Below are 27532 nucleotides of genomic sequence, written 5' to 3' on the forward strand. Positions count from 1 at the left end.
CCATCCATAGCAAACCTCACATAGAGCAATTATTGAATGAATAACTTACTTTTTAAGACAGGGTTTTAAGATAATCTAGACCCAGCTGGGATTACAGTTGTGTACCACCAAGCCCAGCTAATGAATGATATTTTCAGTATGCATAATTTGTTGAATCATGACCATACACACACAGATTTTTTTATTTTATTTTGTTTTGAATTTTGGCTTTGCATGTTCGTTTGTGACTAGGTTTCTCTGTGTAGCCCTGCTGTCTTTGAACTTTAAACCAGGGTGGCCTTGAATTTACAGAGATTCTCCTGCCTTTGCCTCCCTAGTACTGTGATTAATGGTTTGCACCTCACCAGCTGCTACATATTTTTAAACTTATACATATTTTATTTATTTTTACATATGGCATTTGGGGTCCTAATATTCTCTGTGATGGGAATACTCTATATATTAGGGATGTTTGGCATCCTTCCTGATATCCACTCTTAGATACCAGGAACATTGCCCAGTTTGTTTTTGTTTGTTTTTTCCATGCAGGATTTTTTAAATGTAGCCTGGCTGCCCTGGAACTCATTCTGTAAATTAGGATGATACTTATTTTAGAGATTTGCATGCTTCTGCCTTCTGAGTGCTGGGATTAAAGGCATGTGCTCTTGGTCCAAGCTGGTCTTATGATAACTGAAAAATAAGTCTCCAGATGTTGTCAAGTGTTCTTTGAAAAAAACTGTGGCCCCGGTTTAAAGAACACTGTACTAGTGTAATTAGTAAACTGAAAGGTATCAATGTCTTTTTAAGATTTGACGTCTTGACCTGTTGTTTAGTGCTTACGTTTGCTCCCTGTTTTACCAATTTTTTCTGAGGCCTTGGGTTCTTCCATTGTCTTTGGCTTTCATTACAGAATGCCTCTGATTTGGGGCCTTCAACAGAGAGCATTTCTTTTCTCATAATACTGGAGACCAGAAGGTCCAGATCATGTTCTGGCATATTTTCTTACTGGTATGGACTCATTTTCTTTGCTTGCAGACAGTTACCTTCTTAATGTGTCTTAACAACAAGGGAATCAAGCTGTGATTCCTCTTCATCTTCTTTTGAGACACTATCTTACTATGTAGCCCAGGCTGACTTTGAACTCAATATCCTGTTGCCACTGCTTGTAGTCTTGTCAGAACCTTTAGGTACATCTTCCCTATAAGATTAAGTCCCGTGTCCTTATGACAACATTTAATTTTTAATACCTTTCCAGAGGCCCTATTTTCAAATACTGTCATTTTCTAGATTAGGGCTTTAACATGACCTTTTTGTGGTACATAGTTTAGTTCATATAGCATTCTACCCTTAGCCCCTCAAAATTCATGTCCTTCTTACAATTTTTTTCCATTTTAGTAGATGATTTAGTAAATGTAGTAAAAAAATAATTTTAGTAAAGTCTCCAATTTAGTAGAATGAATTCTGAACTCATTCCAGCATCAACTTGAACATCTGATGCCTAAAGTTTCTTCTAAATAGTATCTAAATCAGATTTGACTGAGATTTGTGTGATTCATTCTTAAGGCAAAATTCCTTCCCATCTCTGAACCTGTAGAACCAAACAAGCTGTGTGCTTCTTAAGTATACTGGTGTGATAGGTTTATGGTAGAGAAAGAAGCAGGAAAGGAAGGAGTTGGCAGATCCTAGGCAAGTCTGGCAAGGTTAATTCCATAAAAATCTTAAGGCCAATGTCTAGTCTTTGGCTTGAGACCCCACTTTGCATTACCCACATAGCTCTGCAAAAGCCTTGATTCTGAAACCCAGAAAAAAAATCATCATTCTTGGGCTGGTAGTAGAATGATCTGGCAGCTTTGGTGGTCTCTGAGTTAGCTTCAGGATAATTCTTTGCTTTTTTTGAAAATTTGTTTATGTTCAATTTTGAGCATCTCTGTGGTTTCATCATTTAGGTTCCAAGAAGTCTGACATCCTTCATTCATTTTTGTCCTGATTTCTGCATCCACTGAAGTTCAAACTGGCAGTGTGGTACAATATTTATTTATGACTGCTGCTGAGTTAGCTGACATTGTGGGGGAAATGTTTGTAGGCAATGTATGTAGAGCATGACTTTTCAGAATCATTTCTATTTCTATACCCTTTCATTGCTCCTTTTCTATCTTTAGGTCTGTCAGTCCATCCTTCTTTCCATCCATCCATCCATTTATTTTCACTTCTTTCTTACAGCCCCCCATTTGTCACAGAACACTCTGGGGTACACACTAGGTCCTGGGGAACAAGACCTCTTCATGATGCACAGACATGAGAGACATTTGAAGGCAATAGTTTTTCAGTGAACTCTCAGAACACAGAACTTTGGGATCAAGACTTTCTGGGCAATTGGTGAGGCAGCCTATCCTTGGAAAGGATAATATGAATGCATACAAGGATGGGATATTTTGATATCATTTCATTTTGGGAATTAAAGCCCCAGGATGCTTTGGAAGATACAGAAAAAAAGGCCTCCCTTGTATCCTCATTCTGAATGATGGAAATGCTAGGTCACCTCTCAAAGCCAGAGAAGCATGAACCTTTGGCCTTCTTTGCCTTCTGGATCTCAAGATAACTGCTTAGCTCTTTCATGTTCCCTCTCCCACCATGAGGTGGACCTTGAGCACACAAGGTTTGTGCCAACAAAGGAACTCAGCATGCAGTTCTGATAAGCATTATTCCAGTGGTACAGGTGGCCAACTAGTTGAGCTCATTAGCAGGTTCAGTTTACCTGACAGTTCCCTTTGATGATAATATTGAACTCTTTTTGGACAAGCACCAAAACTCTACCCCCTGAGGGAAATAGCTTGAATCCTATGTGCACAGCCAGGCTTGATTGGCTATGGCCTAATACCTGCATGCCAGCCTGAGAGCTTGCTAGGCTGCTTGGATTTCTACAGATATGTTATTTACTGTAGCTTTTAAAGGGGTTCAGTATGGCTGCTAATGACCTTCTGGATCCCATAGGGTCTGCCAGAATGTCTGGGCTATATGGCTTGGTTCCACACTCCTGAGTTGGAAGTAGTTTGTGTGATATAAAGTATTTACTACATTCTTTCAAGTGTAGCATTCCAGCTTCTTTGCAGTTTTAAAAGGGAATTTGTTATCAGGCAGCCTCATAGAGTTGAACAGAGGTCTGGCCTCCAGATGTTTTGAGTCAAATTTTGTTGTCTATTGTCCTGCTCTGGGGATTTAATATAAAACACCCCTCCCCCCCAACAAAAATACAATTCATATGAGTTGATTTTGAACAGAATGACAGTCAGTCCCTTCATCAGTGCCTTTTATTGGGGGGATGGAATCCTTTATTCTAGAGGGAGTCTAAATCTAGCCTAGGAACACTATCATTGAGTCATTGATTTACACATTTGTGTGTTGAACCTCTGCTGGAGACACTGTGAAACAGAGACCAACAATTATGTTCCTGCCCTTTAGGAGACTAGAGCAGGGGAAAGCTCTGTCTTTCAGAACACTTTAAAGGAAAGCCACTGTAGTGGGTGGAATGATAAGAAATGTTCACAGAGGAAACCTAGTTGTCCCTGCAAGTAATTTTCCCATAGAATACAGTGGACATATTATTCATTAAATCCTGTGTCAGAGACTAAGTGATTGACTTCATAGTGATATCTAAGACCCTGGCCCCACCATACCTATTCCCATTTAGATCTACCTCAAGATTGCTGATTTTCTGTTCTGCTTGCCAAATGGCTCCCTCCTGCTCACACCTCCCCTGTCTGCTATCCACTTTCTCTGCATCCCAGGGTCTCTTTTGCAAAGCCGATCTGCTGAGGACACATCCTCCCTAGTTCCTGGCACCTAGTGGCTCCATGCCACCTACAGAGCTCAGCTTGTAATCTTTATCAGGACATCCTAGGCTTTCTGCAGCAGCTTCCCTTCTAGGGCAGTTCCCCAGTCTACAGTGAGACAGACTTGTTAAGGTTCAAGAGTTCTGTCCTCTTCCTCTGCACTTTGGAGGTGTTATCTTGGTACCTAGGTTAAAACCAGCCTTTCGACCTAGAGCTGGGGCTTGTTTAACCCATAGTGATGCCCTGGGAAGAGAGCTTTGAAAATAGGCTTCCTGAAACTAGAGTTCTAATACTAGCAGCATTGTGAGTATCCCGAGTTGGCACATTTTTCTTCTAGGAAGATTAATTAATGCCCGTCTCTAATACTGAAAGAAATTCAGGTCCTAAAGAGAACCACTATCTCTGAGAGCTTATGCTCTACATACATTTTTGACATGCAAGTTTTTAATATCATAAAAGTTTGGCATTCCCCACCCTGTGCCTATAAAGGTTATAGATGCAGTTGGCAAAGATGCGTTTATAAACAGTGACATTCTCATGCCTAAACAAAACAGACTAAATGACTACTGGCAATGTGCTTTTGCAGGGAAAGGTGATTGGTGTAGAAAACAGTGAGTGATAAAATCCTGTAACTTTTCCTCCTAGAAGTATGGGGCAGGCTCCAACACAAAAGTCAGAACTCCATCTTTATAGTCTTTGAAAAGTTTACTATGAGATGGTAGGGCCCAAGGGACTGTGACATTGCTGCCTTGGGATGCCTGGGGATATCCAAGAACCATCCTGGGTCACCTCCCCTGTGATGCTATTTCTAAAGAATGTTATTGTTCAGGCTCTTCCCTCTCCTTTGGCCACTGTGGTTTTCCTTTCCCATTTCGGCTGAATTCACTTCTTCCGTTAATTGTTACTATTTGTTTCTTTTTTCCCTAAATCCTTCCTTAAAACCTCCCCTTTTAATTTTTAAACACTTCTTCCTGTCTCTTATCTTTAGGAGTAAATTAAAGGACAAATTATTATAATATTGTATTATATGTTTAAAAGACTCTGTCAAAACCCATTGTATCATTTTGGCAGTATGAAAAATAAAAGAGGCTGGTCAGTAACTTGCCTCATGCTTTCACGAAAGTAATCATAATTAGAAATCCTCTCATATATTATGTAAGGGACTTATCAAGAGACTAAGGATAAGAAAAACAGGCACTGAAAAGCAGAGTGTAGGGAGCACATTTGATTATTCTAAAGTGGTCAAAGAACCCCTTCGAATTTTGCTTAAAATGTGACTAGTTTGGTGTACAGGCTTTGACTGGTCTCATTTGTATCTCTCTCTTCTTAGTTTCTACTCAGGTGAAATGAGTATGGAGTCCAGGGTTTTTTGTGGACCACCTCTGAAAAGTTATATGATGATGAAAGAAAATTTCTTGTGTTTGACACAAGCATTTATATGAATAGTCACTTCTAAACATATATCTGTAGGTTCCTGATCTATTGATTCAATCAACTTTGGATTAAAAACATTTTTTTTTAAAATTGCATCTCAACTGAGCATATACAGGTCTCCCCCCATTATGTCCAATAAACCATATAGGTTAACAACTACTTACATAGCATTTCCATTGCATTTGATATTATAAACCACCTAGAGATGATTTAAAGTAGATAGGGGATAAGGGGTAGGTTGTATACAAATACTGCATGTATCCTTTTGTTGTGAGGAACTTAAGTACATAGGGATTTTGGTACCCAGAAGGATCTTGAAACCAGTCCCTTTTGGATACCAAGAATGACTGTATAAATGCATCCTGAGGTATTGTTTTCCAACTATTAAGAGGACTATTTTACATCAGTACACAAAGAAAATACAGTCTTACAACATACTATGCATGGTACAACTCTTATAAAATGTGATATGCTCCAATAGTTTAAGGATTTATTTTTATGTGTAATTTGTATGCACACATGTGGATACAGGTACCCCTGGAGGCTAGAAGATAGTATTCGATCTCCTGGAAACAGAGTTATAGGCAGGTGTGAGCCACTCAACTTGGGTTCTGGACTGGGCACCAAATTTGGGTCCTCTCCAAGACAGTATATCATTTCAACCACTGAGCCAGCTCTCCACAGTGACCTACTCATCACAATTCATTGTTCCTTTGTGGGTTGTGCTTGTGATGTGAGAATCCTGATAGAGTTAAGGTGCTGAATGAACACAAATGAATGTATTGGATCAGATGTCAGGGACCGAGATAAATTTACATATATTTTAGAGACATTCTGAGATTTTACTCATTGAAGATATATAGATCGAAGTAGCCAGAGCATATAACAACTTAAAGCAAAAGAAATGACCATGAAGCTAGCTTCCTCTGATGTTTCTTTTTCTTCCTCAAGTTTTTCATAGGATTTGGAATCCTGAAATTGTTTCTTCCCAGTGCAAATTAAATACTCAGTAGGAATCTCATTGTTTGTGTGTGTATTGTAAAACCTGTGTTTCTTGGGGTATAGATTCCACTTATTTTTTTGCAGAGTTTGCTGAGTTTGGAACACACACATTACACACACACACACACACACACACACACACACACACACACACATTTACTTCCCACCATGTCCATGTTGGTCTTCTTGCCCTGATTCCTCTTTAGAAATAGATGTTTCAAAAGCCTGACTTTCCTGGGTGTGATCATTTCTTCCCCTTTCCTGATGAATGAAGTGAGATGCTTGGGGATCTTTCCAAGGGCCAACTTCCTTTTTCTGAGGTTCAGGAAGAAGGACTCACATGTGCCCCCCAGAAGATACTATATATGTGCCCCCCAGAAGATACTATGGGTTCCTCTGCACATGTATAGATAAACCTGAGGTTTGAGAGGAGCTTCAGGAAGAAAGGGCAGAGATGACCTTCAAGACTTACTTATATGAGCCCTCCAGTCTACTTTGGTTGCTCTTTAGCTCTCTGTCTAGAATACCATTCCTAATTCAACAAGCCCATGTTTCTGATAGTGCTGGTAAACAGTCGAGAACACCTGTTGTGCCCAGTCCCCAAAGAAGAAGGCATACATCTATTATGTTGGAGGCCATTCTTCTAGACCAGTATTGCAAGACTCAGATCTGTAATTAACTCAATTCATGAGTTATATTCCCTTGAGAGTAGCAGCAACTAAACAGTATACTAAACCTGTTGTATATGACACCTATTTGCATGGCGATCTGCATTCAGTGTTAATCAAGTAAAGTCTGACTCATTCTGTATATGCAACAGAGCACCTGCTAGGCATGCCCGAGAGTTCCACTGAGGTTGAGTCAGAGTTAGAGGAGATGCCAGTCTAGCCCTTGAGGCACCAATACTAGGGGGGGGGGATGTGACATATAAATAGGCACATCACAGAATATCGTAAATACTGAAGCCAGTCAAAGAAAGGCACCTTGCTCAGGTATTGAGTCTAGACAGGAGGAATATGGACCACAACTTGGAAGAAGCAGGAGGTGGGTGAGGGAGAACTGTGGCAAAGAGAAAGAACAATTCAAATTTGGATATAGGGTTGCTTGAAAAGCAGATGGACAAGGGGCCAAAAGTTTTTTCTTTGTTGTCTTAATGGTTTCTGAAGCCTGGTTCTTTTATAATTCCAACTAGGAGCTTGCAGAGGACAGCTTCTCTGCTCAGACAAAGTTTTAGGGCTCTAGCATCAGCCAGATAGTTTTCTATTACCATCAATCATAGAAAAAAATTGTAAAAGTTAGGTGACACCCTAGATCTGAGGTTTCCAGGATGGTATGCATAAACCATCCGACCCTGAAGAGTTGCTTTTGGTAAGTTCAAAGTGGGAAGAGCTCAGTGTGTAAAGAACATGCTTGATTTTAAGGACTTTATACAATTAAGAATATAAACATCCCAGTTATACTTTTTATAGTCGGTACATTTTTAAATGATGGTGTTTTTCAGTATCTAAAGAATAAAATATTTTATTATAATGAGTTAAATAAAATATGACTTTACAATTACCTATGTCTTTTCCTTTTAAATTAAGTGTTTGACTTTCAGTGTCATAATACTTCCCTAGGAAAATCATTTTGCTAACTAGGCTGAATTTTACTTTTATTTCACCTCACTTTTTATATTATTACAGCTTATACATGGAGAGGAACAAAACGTTTTTATGTCACCTTCGGAATGTGAGCTTGATGGGCTTGCAGAGAGATTCTTTTTCTTGCTCCTGCTGGGTGACTGTGATTGGATTGGTCAGGCCTCCTCTGGGTGTGGTTTCCTTTGGGTGGTACACCAGCAGGTTGGTCTGAGGTCAAATTGCTTTTAAACTATGTTCCACTCATACAATATTATGCTGCTAAATCAGAATAGTAATGACATTCTTCTAGTTTTTACAGGAAAAAAATAACACAGAAGGAAAATAAACCTTTATGGATTATGAAGTAAGTTCCAGAAGTCTTGATACGGTTTTCTACTTTTCTGCTCCATCACCCACCTAGAAAAGAAGAAGAAACTGAGATAGGAGATGGAGTCATTTGTCTGGGCTCAACAACATTACTGTATAGTTGTTCACCTTTATAGTTTTAGAGAATTGCCATTGTCTATGGATGTGAGTTAATAAAATTTATATTGAGGACCTTACATTCAGCCACTTGTCAACTGATAACATGTCCCAGATCTTCTCACTTCCATTACACGAGTACCTGAACATTTTTAGAACTGTTTTAATAAGATGGCTATGAGAGCTGAGCCTGGGAAGTTTGGACTTTTTCCTAAATGCCTCCTCTACTGATTTGTCTTAGGACAATTTATTCTTTGCTGGACGATAAAACATCTTGCCAAGATCTTACCTCTAGATTGTCTTCTCTGGCTACTTCCTTTCTTATGGACAAACCTACATTTAGGAAGCCATATAATGTATCTCAAGTTGGCCTAGTCAGTAGAGAATCAGAATGAAAAGATACAGGAAGTCTTCACTGATTTTTCACTTGACTCTGGTAGTCTTTCCCACTATGAAGTACATCAGCTTAAAAAAAGAGATGTCTAAGGAAGACCTGATCCTGGCTTCTAGAGTCGCATGTTTTTTATCATCTAGGTTTTGTGATTTCAGTTGCAAATTTTTTATGTATATGAGTACATGAGCTGTCTCCAGACATACCAGGAGAGGGTATCAGATCCCATTACAGATGGTTGTGAGCCACCATGTAGTTGCTGCAAATTGAACTCAGGACCTCTAGAAGAGCAGAGTCAGTGCTCTTAACCACTGAGCCATCTCTCCAGCCCTTGAGTCTTCTAATAGACTGTTTTCTGTCTACCCACCTCCATACAACGGTTTAGATTTCTGAAATCAACTGGATTAATTGATTAAACACTTCATTGTTTTGCTGGGGGCTCCAGCTCAGATGAGTAAGTCTCAAGGAACAGAATTCCTTCATTCAAGAAGCTCATGGACTAAGTGGATCAAGGACCTCCACATCAAACCTGATACACTCAAACTAATAGAAGAAAAACTAGGGAAGCATCTGGAACACATGGGCACTGGAAAAAATTTCCTGAACAAAACACCAATGGCTTATGCTCTAAGATCAAGAATCGACAAATGGGATCTCATAAAACTGCAAAGCTTCTGTAAGGCAAAGGACACTGTGGTTAGGACAAATCGGCAACCAACAGATTAGGAAAAGATCTTTACCAATCCTACAACAGATAGAGGCCTTATATCCAAAATATACAAAGAACTCAAGAAGTTAGACCGCAGGGAGACAAATAACCCTATTAAAAAATGGGGTTCAGAGCTAAACAAAGAATTCACAGCTGAGGACTGCCGAATGGCTGAGAAACACCTAAAGAAATGTTCAACATCTTTAGTCATAAGGGAAATGCAAATCAAAACAACCCTGAGATTTCACCTCACACCAGTGCGATTGGCTAAGATCAAAAACTCAGGTGACAGCAGATGCTGGCGAGGATGTGGAGAAAGAGGAACACTCCTCCATTGTTGGTGGGATTGCAGACTGGTACAACCATTCTGGAAATCAGTCTGGAGGTTCCTCAGAAAATTGGACATTGAACTGCCTGAGGATCCAGCTATACCTCTCTTGGGCATATACCCAAAAGATGCCTCAACATATAAAAGAGACACGTGCTCCACTATGTTCATCGCAGCCTTATTTATAATAGCCAGAAAATGGAAAGAACCCAGATGCCCTTCAACAGAGGAATGGATACAGAAAATGTGGTACATCTACACAATGGAATATTACTCAGCTATCAAAAACAACGAGTTTATGAAATTCGTAGGCAAATGGTTGGAACTGGAAAATATCATCCTGAGTGAGCTAGCCCAATCACAGAAAGACATACATGGTATGCACTCATTGATAAGTGGCTATTAGCCCAAATGCTTGAATTACCCTAGATCCCTAGAACAAACGAAACTCAAGACGGATGATCAAAATGTGAATGCTTCACTCCTTCTTTAAATGAGGAAAAAGAATACCCTTGGCAGGGAAGGGAGAGGCAAAGATTAAAACAGAGACTTAAGGAACACCCATTCAGAGCCTGCCCCACATGTGGCCCATACATATACAGCCACCCAATTAGACAAGATGGATGAAGCAATGAATTGCAGGCAGACAGGAGCCGGATGTAGATCGCTCCTGAGAGACACAGCCAGAATACAGCAAATACAGAGGCGAATGCCAGCAGCAAACCACTGAACTGAGAATAGGTCCCCTATTGAAGGAATCAGAGAAAGAACTGGAAGAGCTTGAAGGGGCTCGAGACCCCAAAAGTACAACAATGCCAAGCAACCAGAGCTTCCAGGGACTAAGCCACTACCTAAAGACTATACATGGACTGACCCTGGACTCTGACCCCATAGGTAGCAATGAATATCCTAGTAAGAGCACCAGTGGAAGGGGAAGCCCTGGGTCCTGCTAAGACTGAACCCCGAGTGAACTAGTCTATGGGGGGAGGGCGGCAATGGGGGGAGGGTTGGGAGGGGAACACCCATAAGGAAGGGGAGGGGGGAGGGGGATGTTTGCCTGGAAACCGGGAAAGGGAATAACACTCGAAATGTATATAAGAAATACTCAAGTTAATAAAAAAAAAAAGCACAAAAAAAATGGGGTTCAGAGCTAAATAAAGAATTCACAGCTGAGGACTGCCGAATGGCTGAGAAACACCTAAAGAAATGTTCAACATCTTTAGTCATAAGGGAAATGCAAATCAAAACAACCCTGAGATTTCACCTCACACCAGTGCGATTGGCTAAGATCAAAAACTCAGGTGACAGCAGATGCTGGCGAGGATGTGGAGAAAGAGGAACACTCCTCCATTGTTGGTGGGATTGCAGACTGGTACAACCATTCTGGAAATCAGTCTGGAGGTTCCTCAGAAAATTGGACATTGAACTGCCTGAGGATCCAGCTATACCTCTCTTGGGCATATACCCAAAAGATGCCTCAACATATAAAAGAGACACGTGCTCCACTATGTTCATCGCAGCCTTATTTATAATAGCCAGAAAATGGAAAGAACCCAGATGCCCTTCAACAGAGGAATGGATACAGAAAATGTGGTACATCTACACAATGGAATATTACTCAGCTATCAAAAACAACGAGTTTATGAAATTCGTAGGCAAATGGTTGGAACTGGAAAATATCATCCTGAGTGAGCTAGCCCAATCACAGAAAGACATACATGGTATGCACTCATTGATAAGTGGCTATTAGCCCAAATGCTTGAATTACCCTAGATCCCTAGAACAAACGAAACTCAAGACGGATGATCAAAATGTGAATGCTTCACTCCTTCTTTAAATGAGGAAAAAGAATACCCTTGGCAGGGAAGGGAGAGGCAAAGATTAAAACAGAGACTTAAGGAACACCCATTCAGAGCCTGCCCCACATGTGGCCCATACATATACAGCCACCCAATTAGACAAGATGGATGAAGCAATGAATTGCAGGCAGACAGGAGCCGGATGTAGATCGCTCCTGAGAGACACAGCCAGAATACAGCAAATACAGAGGCGAATGCCAGCAGCAAACCACTGAACTGAGAATAGGTCCCCTATTGAAGGAATCAGAGAAAGAACTGGAAGAGCTTGAAGGGGCTCGAGACCCCAAAAGTACAACAATGCCAAGCAACCAGAGCTTCCAGGGACTAAGCCACTACCTAAAGACTATACATGGACTGACCCTGGACTCTGACCCCATAGGTAGCAATGAATATCCTAGTAAGAGCACCAGTGGAAGGGGAAGCCCTGGGTCCTGCTAAGACTGAACCCTGAGTGAACTAGTCTATGGGGGGAGGGCGGCAATGGGGGGAGGGTTGGGAGGGGAACACCCATAAGGAAGGGGAGGGGGGAGGGGGATGTTTGCCTGGAAACCGGGAAAGGGAATAACACTCGAAATGTATATAAGAAATACTCAAGTTAATAAAAAAAAAAAGCACAAAAAAAATGGGGTTCAGAGCTAAATAAAGAATTCACAGCTGAGGAATGCCGAATGGCTGAGAAACACCTAAAGAAATGTTCAACATCTTTAGTCATAAGGGAAATGCAAATCAAAACAACCCTGAGATTTCACCTCACACCAGTGAGAATGGCTAAGATCAAAAACTCAGGTGACAGCAGATGCTGGCGAGGATGCGGAGAAAGAGGAACACTCCTCCATTGTTGGTGGGATTGCAGACTGGTACAACCATTCTGGAAATCAGTCTGGAGGTTCCTCAGAAAATTGGACATTGAACTGCCTGAGGATCCAGCTATACCTCTCTTGGGCATATACCTAAAAGATGCCCCAACATATAAAAAAGACACGTGCTCCACTATGTTCATCGCAGCCTTATTTATAATAGCCAGAAGCTGGAAAGAACCCAGATGCCCTTCAACAGAGGAATGGATACAGAAAATGTGGTACATCTACACAATGGAATATTACTCAGCTATCAAAAACAACGGCTTTATGAAATTTGTAGGCAAATGGTTAGAACTGGAAAATATCATCCTGAGTGAGCTAACCCAAACACAGAAAGACATATATGGTATGCCATCACTGATAAGTGGCTATTAGCCCAAATGCTTGAATTACCCTAGATGCCTAGAACAAATGAAACTCAAGACGGATGATCAAAATGTGAATGCTTCACTCCTTCTCTAAAAGGGGAACAAGAATACCCTTGGCAGGGAAGAGAGAGGCAAAGATTAAAACAGAGACTTAAGGAACTCCCATTCAGAGCCTGCCCCACATGTGGCCCATACATATACAGCCACCCAATTAGACAAGATGGATGAAGCAAAGAAGTGCAGACCGACAGGAGCCGGATGTAGATCTCTCCTGAGAGACACAGCCAGAATACAGCCAATACAGAGGTGAATGCCAGCAGCAAACCACTGAACTGAGAATAGGACCCCCGTTGAAGGAATCAGAGAAAGAACTGGAAGAGCTTGAAGGGGCTCGAGACCCCATATGTACAACAATGCCAAGCAACCAGAGCTTCCAGGGACTAAGCCACTACCTAAAGACTATGCATGGACTGACCCTGGACTCTGACCTCATAGGTAGCAATGAATATCCTAGTAAGAGCACCAGTGGAAGGGGAAGCCCTGGGTCCTGCTAAGACTGAACCCCCAGTGAACTAGACTGTTGGGGGGAGGGCGGCAATGGGGGGAGGGTTGGGAGGGGAACACCCATAAGGAAGGGGAGGGGGGAGGGGGATGTTTGCCCGGAAACCAAAGAATTATTATTAAGTATTAAATAAATTAAAAAAAAGAAGCTCATGGACTAATAGGGAAGGTATTGCCTACATTGACAAGTAAAAATTGATAATGACCATAATAGAAATATAGACACTGATCTTTCTTAGTCTTTCCTTGTAAGACTCCAGAGTATATGTATATGTTTTGGGTAGGGAGGGGAACGAAATTCTGTAGTTGCTTACATATCTTGTGAATCACTAAAGAAACATCATCAAATGAGATGAAATAGACATTTCACAGATTCAAAACATCGTTCTTTCATTGTCTTGCTCTTCAAGTATGTTATAGCCAGCAAACTGTCAAACAATCATTCATGAACCTAGGTTTTTTCCATGGTGTGGCTCCCCCATCTTTTGGGCCTTTGCTGCTATCTACCTACTCCTTTGCTTTTGGACAATAGAATAGGGAAGAGAGATCACATGAGGATCCTGCCAGAAGCTTATGGGACAAGCCCAGAAGCAATGTGTGTGTGTGTGTGTGTGTGTGTGTGTGTGTGTGTGTGTGTGTGTGTGTGTGTGTGTGTGTGTTTGTGTGTGTGTGTGTGTGCTAACCTCACATTTCCTCAATTAAAGCCCAGCCACAAAACCCTACCCAAGCAAGAGAGGCTGTGAAGTATGGCCTTTCTATAGACCCAAGATACAAATCACAGTTCTTTTTCCATTATTTTGAGTAACAAGTACTCAGTCAGATACATCCTTTAAATATTGGCTTGACAGAATAGTCCCATCTTATTGGCTGTTGAAAAAAGCACTTGGCACACTTAATGTGACATGAGTTTGTGGCATGAGTGATACTGCTGCTAGGCTATTAGTACCACTGACCTTCAAACTTAGGCAAGTGGGCTGTAACCAGATTGCTACACTGGGCAAAGCTGTGCCCCAAAGAACATGGCAGTGTGTGGCTTTACAGGTAGGGTGTACAGCAAATCCTACATACCCGATGGGAAGTTGTGCTCCTGGGAGAGTTATTGTCATTTAGAAGAATCTCAGTAACAGTGACACACCTACTTGAAAGCTATAGATAATTGTTATAGCTTGTGGCCATCAAAGCAGCAATATAGATCTGGTGATTTGCCTTTTGTCTGTCAGAAAACATTTAGGCTGGGCGGGGGGACTCACAAATATACTAGTGAATTGCTTGGGGTACATCCAATTCTCTTTTATCATTTGCTTTTACAGAACTATTCCCATTAATGAAAGTTGTATATAGCTCTTTACTCTGAGGGAAGATCCAGGAGCCGTTTGTTGTTCTGAGTAGCCCATGAGTTTATCCATGTACCTTGACAGTTTTGTGTTAGTAACAATGAAAAGATTAGTCAATGCTTACTTTAAAAAAAATTCTTCTCCTCACTCTTTTTATTCAGGATTCACAATTTTTATTTAGGAATGATTAGTTCTAAGGATCTGTCATTGACTAGGACCTTCACATTTCATTAGGGCACGGCATGTGTCTGTAATAGACTGCTTACTGAGTAATATTACTCTTCACACTAAATTCTTGAGTGGGGACTTGATTATTAGTGCCAGTTCCATTTTTATCCATATTCTAGTTAATATTTGAGGCTAAAAATGCACTTAAACAAATAATCCAAATGGCTTTTCAGAACTAACGCAGCAGGTTTGTGACATAGTACCTATTGTTTAAAACTTCAGCAAGGGGTGTTGAATTTTGTCAAATGCTTTCTCAGCATCTAATGAAATGATCATGTGGTTTTGTTCTCTCAGTTTGTTTATATAATGGATCACATTGATGGTTTGCCGTATATTAAACCATCCCTGCATGCCTGGGATGAAGCCTACTTGATCATGGTGGATGATTGTTTTGATGTGCTCTTGGATTCGGTTTGCCAGAATTTTATTGAGTATTTTTGCGTTGATATTCATAAGGGAAATTGGTCTGAAGTTCTCTTTCTTTGTTGTGTCTTTGTGTGGTTTAGGTATAAGAGTAATTGTGGCTTCTTAGAAGGAATTCGGTAGCGCTCCATCTGTTTCAATTTTGTGGAATAGTTTGGATAATATTGGTATGAGGTCTTCTATGGAGGTCTGATAGAATTCTGCACTAAACCCGTCTGGACCTGGGCTCTTTTTGGTTGGGTGACCTTTAATGACTGCTTCTATTTCCTTAGGGGTTATGGGTTATGATAAAAACTGCATGGTATTTGTACAGAGACAGACAGATAGATCAATGGAACAGAATTGAAGACCCAGAAATGAACTCACACACCTATGGGTACTTGATTTTTGACAAAGGAGCCAAAACCATCAAATGGAAAAAAGATAGCATTTTCACCAAATGGTGCTGGTTCAACTGGAGGTCAACATGTAGAAGAATGCAGATCAATCCATGCTTATCACCCTGTACAAAGCTTAAGTCCAACTGGATCAAGGACCTCCACATCAAACCAGATACACTCAAACCAATAGAAGAAAAACTAGGGCAGCATCTCGAACACATGGGCACTGGAAAAAATTTCCTGAACAAAACACCAATGGCTTATGCTCTAAGACCCAGAATCGACAAACGGGATCTCATAAAACTGCAAAGCTTCTGTAAGGCAAAGGACACTGTGGTTAGGACAAAACGGCAACCAACAGATTGGGAAAAGATCTTTACCAATCCTACAACAGATAGAGGCCTTATATCCAAAATATACAAAGAACTCAAGAAGTTAGACCACAGGGAGACAAATAACCCCATTAAAAAATGGGGTTCAGAGCTAAACAAAGAATTCACAGCTGAGGAATGCCGAATGGCTGAGAAACACTTAAAGAAATGTTCAACATCTTTAGTTATAAGGGAAATGCAAATCAAAACAACCCTGAGATTTCACCTCACACCAGTGAGAATGGCTAAGATCAAAAACTCAGGTGACAGCAAATGCTGGCAAGGATGTGGAGAAAGAGGAACACTCCTCCATTGTTGGTGGGATTGCAGACTCGTACAACCATTCTGGAAATCAGTCTGGAGGTTCCTCAGAAAATTGGACATTGAACTGCCTGAGGATCCAGTTATACCTCTCTTGGGCATATACCCAAAAGATGCCCCAACATATAAAAAAGACACATAGTCCACTATGTTCATCGCAGCCTTATTCATAATAGCCTGTAGCTGAAAAGAACCCAGATGCCCTGCAACAGAGGAATGGGTACAGAATATATGGTACATCTACACAATGGAATATTACTCAGCTATCAAAAACAATGACTTTATGAAATTTGTAGGCAAATGGTTGGAACTGGAAAATATCATCCTGAATGAGGTAACCCAATCACAGAAAAACACACATCGTATGCACTCATTGATAAGTGGCTATTAGCCCAAATGCTTGAATTACCCTAGATGCCTAGAACAAATGAAACTCAAGATGGATGATCAAAATGTGAATGCTTCGCTCCTTCTTTAAAAGGGGAACAAGAATACCCTTGGCAGGGAATGGAGAGGCAAAGATTAAAACAGACACAGAAGGAACTCCCATTCATAGCCTGCCCCACATGTGGCCCATACATATACAGCCATCCAATTAGACAAGATGGATGAAGCAAAGAAGTGCAGGCCGACAGGAACCAGATGTAGATCTCTCCTGAGAGACACAGCCAGAATACAGCAAATACAGTGGCGAATGCCAGCAGCAAACTACTGAACTGAGAATAGGACCCCCGTTGAAGGAATCAGAGAAAGAACTGGAAGAGCTCGAAGGGGCTCGAGACCCCTTATGAACAACAATGCCAAGCAACCAGAGCTTCCAGGGACTAAGCCACTACCTAAAGACTATACATGGACTGACCCTGGACTCTGACCTCATAGGAAGCAATGAATATCCTAGTAAGAGCACCAGTGGAAAGGGAAGCCCTGGGTCCTGCTAAGACTGAACCCCCAGTTCAGCTTGTGGTGGGGAGGGCGGCAATGGGGGGAGGGTGGGGAGGGGAACACCCATAAAGAAGGGGAGGGAGAGGGAGAGGGGGATGTTTGCCTGGAAACTGGGAAAGGGAATAACACTCGAAATGTAAAAAAGAAATACTCAAGTTAATAAGAAAAAAAAAAACAAAAAAACAAAAAACTTCAGCAAGATGCCTCAGCAGGTAAGAGTATTTGCCACCACGTTTGATGAACTGAGTTTTATCTACCAAGTCTCACAGTGTAGAAGGGGAGAATTACTATAAAATGTTCTCTGACCTCCATGCATTTGCTGGGGGAGATGCATGCCCATGTACATTTGTGTACAAACACACAATAAATGCAATAAAAATTTGGCAGACATCCACAGAATCTTTTTTAAGAAAACCCTTGCAGCTTCATTTTTGGGGCCAGCAATGTCCCCAGAAATCTGTTGCTTGCTACTAAGTGAGAAGCTTGGCTCTGGGGTATAAATGTTATGCAGCCAAAAGTTTGGAGAAACAACTACAACAGCTCACAGTGTTGAATTCACTACATAAGTAACCACAAACAAACTGTGTCCAAGTTCCGGTGGACTTTGAAATATACTCAGAGCCAGGCATCTTAGAAAAGGTGAAGGAAGTCATTATAATTTCTTGAGGATTGGTTGGCTCTGAAATTGAGATTAATGGTATCCTCTCTGAATAGCATATTAAAAACAAGCATGTATTAGAAATATAAAGACTACTTTGTTCCAGAAGAGTGAAAAGTGTAGTTCAAGGGCAAAGGATTACTCTGGCATCCTGATAACAGAATGTGCAAAGAATCAGTGCCTTGCTCTCCTTATACTTCCTACTACTGGCCTCTACTTTTCTATAATTTGATGATTTAGTGTGGCTTGGGCCCAGTCTGGCTGGGAAGGAGAGTGTGAGCTAGGCTCATCTTCTCAGGGCCCTGCTGCCTTACAGTTGCTGCCTTATAGTGGGCAGAGTAATAGCTTTGAAGACATTTGTGTCTAGATACCTGTGAGTAAATTGTTTGATGTGGCCAAAGGGACTTTACAAATGTGATATTTTGATGGGAAGAGGTGGGCCCCATGTCATAGCAAAGGTTTATCTAAGTGGGAAAAATCAGAAAAGAGCAAATTTGGCCTTCCCAGCAGTGTTTCTTTGAAAATAGGAGGAGTAGGGGACTACAAGCCACAGCCTCAGGAGTTAGAAAAGGCAAGGCAACAGCACCCCGCCAGGTGTGTCCATCCAATCTGTGGCTTTATAGAATACATGTGACTAAAGATAGCTCTGAATGTGATCCAATGCAAAATCAAAACCTTAGGACATTACGAGACTTTTATGTGTTATTTATTCTGCTTTGTAATTTTATTGTACTGTGTATAAGCTTGAAATTTTTAGATGACTGTTGCAGTGTCAAAAGGCTGGACATACTTAGAAATATGAAGCAAAACTCTGTAACTATGTTAGGTGTCTTCAGACCTCTGAGAATGGTCAGAGAACAATGGGCCAAACAGCCTTTATGAATGGGAGAGGGGAAACTTGACTGTTTGAAACCACCCCTTTGGTTGTAGCAAAAAGCAAGCAACCCAGTCTGAAGCAAGTGCAGTGAGATGGCCGGAAGGGGACTAAGTGCCTGCTGGTCTCCATGCTGCCACCAAGGAGGCCACAGTCAGCCAACATGACCCCATGAGGTTCATCTGGTTATCCTCAGTGTAAATATTAAGAAACATGGGCTGGGGATATAGCTGAGTAGCAGTGTATTTCCCTTGGCCTGGCAGATTTTAGACTGTAGGTTAAATGGCTCATACTGAGAAAGAGAGAGTATTAGGAAACTGAGGCTCAGGGTAAAGTGGACTGACTCACTGAAGGTTTAATTCATGAGAGTACCAAGCTCTTTTAGAGCTGGCATTTAGACAGCATAGCAGGATGTGACAGACAAAACAAAAAGAAATTAGAGTCTGGGCTTTTGCCACTTTCTTAGTTCATACTGCCCTGCTTTGTAAAAATGGCCAGCAGAACATAGTCCCTCTGTAGAGGCCAAAAAGTATGATTTTTTTTCTCAGAGGAGAATCTGCCATGGCAAGATCTCTGGGTTGTGGTTCAGGAGAAAAAGTGATTCTTCTATTCTCAGTTTTTACTTCATTCTTCTACCTTTCCCACATTCTGAAAATGCTGTTCAGCTCATGGCACTATTGGGCCTCCCTGCCTGTTCTCTCAGGATAAAGCACACTCAAGCCAGATGGACCTATTCTGAGCTCTGGAGTACATGTATTAAAAATATCTCCAGAGGGTGGTGACAGACCTTACTTCTTTGGCTGGAGGGAGCGTAAGGTGGTGGCTAAGCTCTTTGGCAGTATGTAGCAAGTTTTTAATATAAGTGCATGTCCATTATTTATCATAAACAGCAGACCATTGGGACATGCTTGAACTATAGAGGCCCGATGAATAAATTGGGTCTGCTACAAAGAATGAAAGATTGCAGGTCTCAGAAAGTAATGTGAAAAAAGCTAAAAGAAATAAATACCCAACTAGAAAAATCAGCTTATGAAATTATACATAAGTATACATATCATTTGTGTGAAGAGGTAGGAAAAGTCAGAGAAGGAGCAAGCTAACACGTGAAACTAGGACTTATGTAGTATTATGAGTGTTTTCTTGCTGATCTTTTAGATTTTACTATCTGGTTTTGTGTATTGAATTTAAATAGAGTCGAAAAACTTCCCAAAGCCATATAGATAGATCATGTTTCATTTACTCAGTATTTCCATCTTTCCACTATTAAAAATAAGGTTTTGCTTTGGACCATGGAGTATAAGGTGTAGAGGTGTGTGTGTGTGTGTGTGTGTGTGTGTGTGTGTGTGTGTGTGTGTGTGTAGATATTTTTATTTTCTATGTATATCTATCAGAGGAGGGGCACTGGCTCAAATAGAAATAAGTATATGTTTAACTCTTTAATAAATTGCTGAATTGTTTTCTAAAGTGAATGGTTCTTATGGATACTTATATTATTGAAAATCTGGACTTAATATAGATGTTACTAGTTCAACAGAGCTTGAGTAAATTACATTAATCCGTTGACCGAATGATTTGTACAAATACAAGTTATTTATTTAGCAAGCATTGTGGAACACCTATTTCATTTAATTTCATTTTTCTTCCTTTCTTTCTGTGTGTCTGTGCATGAAGGTGTGAGAGCTTAATGTGCATGCATAGCATGGTGCATGGGTAAAGGTCAGAGAACAACTTAGAAGAGTTGATTCTCTTGTAACACATAGGTTCTGTGGATTAAACTCCGGTCAGTAGCCTTGGCAAGAGCCTTTACCTGCTGAGCCATCTAGCTAACTCTGAACACCTATTTTATACCTTGTCCTGGACAAGATCAAAGGCACTGTAGATGAAATATTAGTTTCAAAGGAGCTTGAACTATTCACCTAATTCAGGTGATGTTTACAAATGCTTTATGACAATGGAGACAGAATCCCTATGCTGTAGTGCTGTTAGAATTTCTAGAAAGACTTATGAGTTAAATGTTACAAACTTAAGTAAAAACACTAAAATAAAAATTTATATGCACTGTGTGATCATGACTATGTCAGATATTTAAGTCTATAAATTTTTATACATTTTCTATAATGAAACAAAACTATCAGTTATCTGTGCATGAAAACTGTGGGGTGGAGTAGGTGGATTGTGGGGCAGGTGAAAATTGAAGAGGACAGACAGGCTTTCTGTGTGTAAAGATGAACCTTGGGAAATAGTGTGCTGTCTGCTAGACTTGATCCTTTCCTCCTCTCCTTCTCAGACAAACTGACTCCTATTTGATGTACTTTGCCTGTTCCTGGTCTTACCCAGACATCAGCAATTGCCCTGCTGAGTAGTTAAATAGGAGGCTTTTAACTTTTTTCACTGGGAAAATAGCTCTTCAAAGTTAAAACCTTAACCATGTTTTTGTAAGAAGACAAAATTGAATTGCTTATTTATTTGCTCAAAGAGCATTATCTAATCTTTTTCCATAGATTAGAAAGGATTCCAAGACTAGAGCTGAGAAACTGCCCAAACCAGCTAATCTACTAGTCTTGATGATTCCAGAATGTTCTACTTGGGGCCCGCCTGAGCGCCTCCCTTGCAAACAAGCCCACTTATCTCCATTTTAAACATTCGGATCTGTCTTACCTGAAGGGGTGGGTAGGAGTGGTGAAAAGCAATAAGCCAGCATGATTTTACTTCTGATGAGCAAAGGGCAGCCAGAAGTGTCAATGTGGGGGATTCCTACCAGGGTTGGGTGAAACACAGCAGAGACACCAACCTTAGAACAAAAGTGCCTTTCTTTTTAGTTTTGCCTTTTTTGTTTGTTTAATATTTTTTTTGCTTTCTGAGATTATAATAAAATTACATTGTGGCCTCTTTTTCTTTAATTGTTGTTATTGTTGTGCTGCTGCTGCTGTTGTTGTTGTTAGTGGTGATGGTGGTGGTGGTTGTGGTGTGTGTGTGTGTGTGTGTGTGGGTGGGTGTATCTGTGTGTGTGTTTGTGCCTGTGCTTTCCTTCTTTTCATTTTGCTGGTGTAATATAATTTCCTGTGTTTTGGAGTGGTTAACATCCTTGGGTTTGGAGTTTTCTTTCTAGTATCTTATCTGATGCATTTATCCACTCCTAAAAATAAAGATGCAACCTGCTCAGTCTGTATAATGTTACTTATGTCTTATATCTTTTTCAGGGCTGACCATTTGCTATTGGATAAACAATTGGTGAGCTCTTAGTTCATTTTTCCAGACAGGGACTTACTATGTAGCTCAGCCTGACCTCAAATTCCTTCTTGCTTCAGTCTCCCCAGTGCTGAGATTATAGGCATTTGCCACCATGCCTTACTTTGTACTCCTCCCCTTCATTGATTCATTCAGAATCAAGTTAACGACTTTTATTAGTTAATATGTTTCATAGGAAAAAAGATGTAGGAAATGGGTAAGGGTTATGACAAAAAGAATAATATGTGTGTTTCTATATATCATTACTTAACGTATTTTACTTGTGTGCTCAACAGTGACACTAGTAAAAGTAAATATAATAAAAATAGATAGCCCTTCCTTCCTTCCTTCCTTCCTTCCTTCCTTCCTTCCTTCCTCCCTCCTTCCTTTATTTTTACACTCCAGATTTTATTCCCCTGCCGGTCTACCCCCCCAACCTCCCCAGGCTCCACATCCCATTCCTCCTCCCTGTCTCCCCATACACAACCCCTCTTGGCCCAGTCTCCACAAGGATGTTCCCCACCCTTCCCCACCCACCCCACCAGACCTCTAAACTTCCTGGGTACATTTTTCAACATAGAAAATGTTACCCTTAGTGATAATGTAATCACAGTTTGGAAATCCTACCTGCTTGATAGTATTAAAAAAGCAGCTACATAAGTAAAAATTAAGTATAAAGAAACAAACTAAAAGACAAAATTGCTTAAATGAACTCATCAAGGCTGTGGTGATGCATGCCTTTAATCCCAGCACTCAGTAGACAGAGAAGTGGATCTCTGTGAGTTAGAGGCCACTCTGATTTATAGAGTGAGTTCAAGGACAGCCGCGGCAGCACAGGGAAACCTTGTCTCAAAAAACCAAAACCAAATAATAACAAAACAATCGTTAAGTCTGAAAAAAAAAAGGCAAAACTATCCAAACAACCAAACAAATAGAAAACCCTCATGATAGTCTTCATGAATTTTTGTCAGTGGATAATACCATAACACAGGAGGGTCTTGGAGATACTAAGACATTTGAGTCTTTGGCATTTTATTTAATGTCTTTAGATTTTGTGATTTGAATTTTCTCATTTTTAGTTTTTGTCTCCTTCCCCTTAATGAGCTACATTGTTTTCTGTCTGTTTCTGCTTCTGCTTTTTCTTTCCTGCTTCTGGATGGTATGTAAGGAATTATGCAAAAGGTGAAAGACTTCAGGGCCTTGGGGGAGGTTGGAAGGAAGGGTCTCCAGTCCAGAAGTGAAAAGGATGTAAAAAGGTCAATTTCTGCCTTATCTTTTTCATATTGTCTTTGACATATTTCTTTTTGTTCAGTTCCATTAAATCTGTCCTTTTCATTTTGGATTCAACTGAGTCCGGATGTTATTTAAAGGTTTAGCCTTTCCACATACTGAGCAATTTCCACATTTGTTTTAATGGCATTAAGTTCATACAAGCAATCTGCTAACATTGCCAGTTTTGTTTTTTCCGTCTTTTTGGTTGTGATAAAATAACACAATCACAACACCTTTTTAAAGGAAATGTAAGCCAAGTTGCTGTGAGCCTTCTTGGCTCTTTCTGGTTCTCACTGCCTTTGTGCTGAGAAGAGTTCTGTGCTTTTTTTCTACCCACAATGACTTGAAAGCCATATGGTAAGATGTAAAAGTTTGTACTTATTGGTGTTAGGCATCCTGAAGATGCCTGAATTCTCTAGAGCTCTTCCCATGAGAAGGCGTGCATCCTGTGTTCATTGAGAAATACAAGAAGGAATCTGACTAGGAAGGGTAGTTGTAGGGTTTGGAGTTATTTAGATTAAAAGGCTTGATTTTCTGGAATCGGAGATGCGAATTTTATTGTAGGGGTACTATAGCTGACTCAGTGAGGATAGGCCTTTCTCAGGAGGAAATCAAGGCTGCTTTCCTTTACAAGGTCTCTGCTGGAATCTGGTTGAGTAAGGCCATTAAACAGTTAGCCTTATACCCTTGGAAGATGTACAGAAATGTAGTTGATGTGGCTCAGAGTACATATGGCAGTTTTCCTGCCCACTCACCCAGTGAGTCAAAAAAAAAAAATGAAAATTGCTTCCACAGCAGAAAGGGTTTGGGAGTTGGACAAATCCTTGCTAATGATTTTTGAGGGATGAAGTGACCTTTTCAGATCTTCAGATCTTGACAGAGGAGTAGCTTTAGTAACACGCCTAAGAAAGACTAAAGGCAAGGTAGTAGACTGAAGAGGGCATGGATTTTGCAGGGTTAAGGGGAGGGGATCAGGGAGACAGAGTCTACCTGGAATAAAAGTGTGTGTGTTTGTGTGTGTGTGTGTGTGTGTGTGTGTGTGTCTGTGTGTCTGTGTGTCTGTGTGTCTGTGTGTCTGTGTGTCTGTGTGTCTGTGTGTCTGTGTGTCTGTGTGTCTGTGTGTCTGTGTGTGTGTAGTGGTTGAAGTAAAAAAGAACAACATATTTATGGGCTTGTTTGGGGAGGAGTAGAACACCAACCCAAGGGCCTGGAACACTCATTTTTGTGTACACATTTGTGTATGTATTCATGTATGTTCTTGGGGATGGAATTAAAGGTGTTACACATGTTAGACAAGCACACTATTGCTAAGCTATACTCTGAGACCAGTGTTGAACATTTTTGTAGAGAGCCACTGAATTTGAGGAAGAGTCCTTGTCTCCCTCTCAAGTGAAGGTTGATAGCTGGCAAGACAAAGTAACATGACATTTGTCCAGGATGATACCTTGTACCTTGCATTTGGTGCTGTGTGTTTGCTTCCCAATGAAGGTCTGTCATGAATGGTTCCCCAATCTCACCCTGAAAAGTCAGGAACCTGGCTAGAGAGATGATTCAGCAGTTAAGAGCACTGACTGCTCTTCCAGAGGTCCCCAGCAACCACATGGGGGCTCACAAGCATCTGTAATGGGATCTGGTGCCCTCTTCTGGTGTGTCTGAAGCTACCGTGTACTCATCATTATATAAAATACATAAATTATTTTTTTTAAAAAAGTCAGAAACCATCACCCTAAGAACTTCACTTTTCAAATCCCAGACAGTGCCCGGAGGCAATATCCTCATCATTCATGTGATCGAACAGTTTCTGAAGCTGTATAACTCATGATATATTTATTCTTAAAGTAGTATTTTCCCAAACACCTTTTTGGCAGAATAACAATTTTTGATATTGGTACAGTAAAGACATGATGAGGTAGCTTAAGCATCTTTGGAATGTGATTATGGTTTTTCTCAAAGCCAGTGGTGTAGGAGAATGTGGTGGGTGCTGTGGATTCTGAGACCATCTTCAAGGACTTCATAACTTTTCTGTGGCTATAGAGTCCTTGCTGTTGATATTAACTGAGGAGTAGCTCCTCCTTGGCTTGCATTGAGGCACTCATTCTGTGCACGATTATAACAATTCATGTTTGACATAGAAAGGAATGGAATCAGGAGACATGCCAAAATAAGATTCATCAAAATGGCAGAAGTACTATTCAGTTTTCTTCTGGAACAAAGAATATGGAGTTGTTATTATAACAACTTGACTTTCTTTATAAAATATGGAAACATAGCATCTTGTAATTTTCCAGCAGTTCTTAAGTCTAAAGTAAGTGGATTGAGCTCAGCAGTCATATAAAAATATGTTTCCCACTTGCAAATGTTATTAAATCATATCATATATGTAAATAAACTTCAGATATAACTGTCTCTGGGCATGGTTCGCTAGGCTTATATATGAATATTTACTATGCTGGGATGGCAGTGATATATTCAAGCTGCAATTTGCATTCAAGCAGAATTATTTTTGCTGTGATCTGTTCCCATCATGAACAATATCCTGCCACTGCTGGCTTAACATGGGAAGCATACCATTACCCTATTTTCCCTGGAAGTAAATCCTGTTTCAAATGTGTGTTGTGGAATGAAGCAGGGAAATGTGCAACAGATTGTTCTCTGTGGTTCTTCCCTTCCTCCTGTGCCTGCTCCTCCTCCTGCTTCTCTTCCTCCTTTTTAATGTACCATATTGTGGAGGATGGCTATAGCCTATTTTATCTTTTATACATTTTTATTTTGCAATGACCATAGCTTCTTGAAATCATATGTTTACAATGTAGGTTAAGGGGTGATTGGAATCAGTGCTCTGATAATGTTTATTAAATTTTTTCAACCATCCCAGGAGAAAGAGCTTTGTTGTCGAACCAGTTTGGGGGAAATCTCATGGGGACTAGCTATGGTTTTGATGTCTTCAGTTTTCTGCAGCCAGGGACTTGAACAGAAGAAGTGGGAGGACTGAGCTTGTGAAATTTAGATTGTCAGATTCCCATGCATGCCAGTCAGTGTGCATTTATAGAGACAACCAAAGAGATAGCTGCCCAGACTCAGACAATTATAGGTGTGTCCTGTTTTATACAACAGCTGCTGCTCTCAAACCGGCTTGTCAATCAACATGATCATGAGAGTGGGGGAGGGAAGTGGCTCTGATTAAAAAAATTATCCATGGTACACCCTTTACTTTCTCTATCTCCTGCTAAGCCCAGGATTCCTTAATCAGATTTCCTCCAAGAAGAGATATTTGTAGGCATTGTGCTTTGGCTGTTTTTCTGTAGGAAATGAAAAAGGGGACCCTTTGAAATCTTTGATCCTTACTGTACAAGGAATGAAGTACTCAGAAGGCACCTCACTATTATTGTTAGGTTTCTTGGCTTTTTACTTTTGTGCAGTGGTTGATATTTGATTTATTAGTGGGGAGATGACAATATTGCAAGTACTCGTACATAGACCTAAGGCAGTATTCATGTGTATTATGTGGAACTGAAAGTTGTGAGGGAGGACATTTCTCAGGGAGGGAGAACAGAGCCTAGTTCTCTCCTATTTTGGAAGAGTTACATTCCACTGCCATGGCCTCATTAATCACACTGTGGAAGAAGATGCTTGTCTTACTTGTTTGGTTGGTCATTGTCAATATCTGTTTTCACTAGTCTTTAAAGTGTGCTTTGCAATAGTATGAGGCTTTTAATTGTGTTCATACTTACATGATTATTGATTGTTACTTAACTAGACCCGGTAAATTAATTTTCAAGTGAGTAGGTTGGGCAAAAGCTATCAGTTAGTAATATGAATTATATTTCTTACTAAATAATAATTTAGATCAGCAAAGTTATTCAAATCTGACCTGACTTTTAAAATTTGTTTTCATAATTTTATTTTGCAGGATAACAAAGCCACTGACTTTTGCTGATTGTGTTGGGGATGAACTTCCTTTAGGATGGGAAACTGTATATGATAAACAAATTGGAATTTATTATATGGACCACATAAATAGTAAGTATATTGCCACATTTGCATTGTTATTTTTTCTTTTTATTTCACATAGAAT

The 27532-nt window shown here is 40.4% G+C and overlaps 1 protein-coding gene across 1 annotated transcript in view; it reads left to right on the forward strand.

The window, feature by feature from the left end:
• Positions 1 to 27532, forward strand: part of Wwc3 (WWC family member 3) — a 117429-nt gene that overhangs the window by 19576 nt on the left and 70321 nt on the right. The window contains exon 2 of the mRNA NM_001427611.1: positions 27368 to 27477. Within this exon, the coding sequence (NP_001414540.1) occupies positions 27368 to 27477 (110 nt within the window). The remainder of the gene's footprint in view (positions 1 to 27367; positions 27478 to 27532) is intronic.

Source organism: Rattus norvegicus, chromosome X (genome assembly GCF_036323735.1).
Source record: "Rattus norvegicus strain BN/NHsdMcwi chromosome X, GRCr8, whole genome shotgun sequence".
Classification (NCBI taxonomy): domain Eukaryota; kingdom Metazoa; phylum Chordata; class Mammalia; order Rodentia; family Muridae; genus Rattus; species Rattus norvegicus.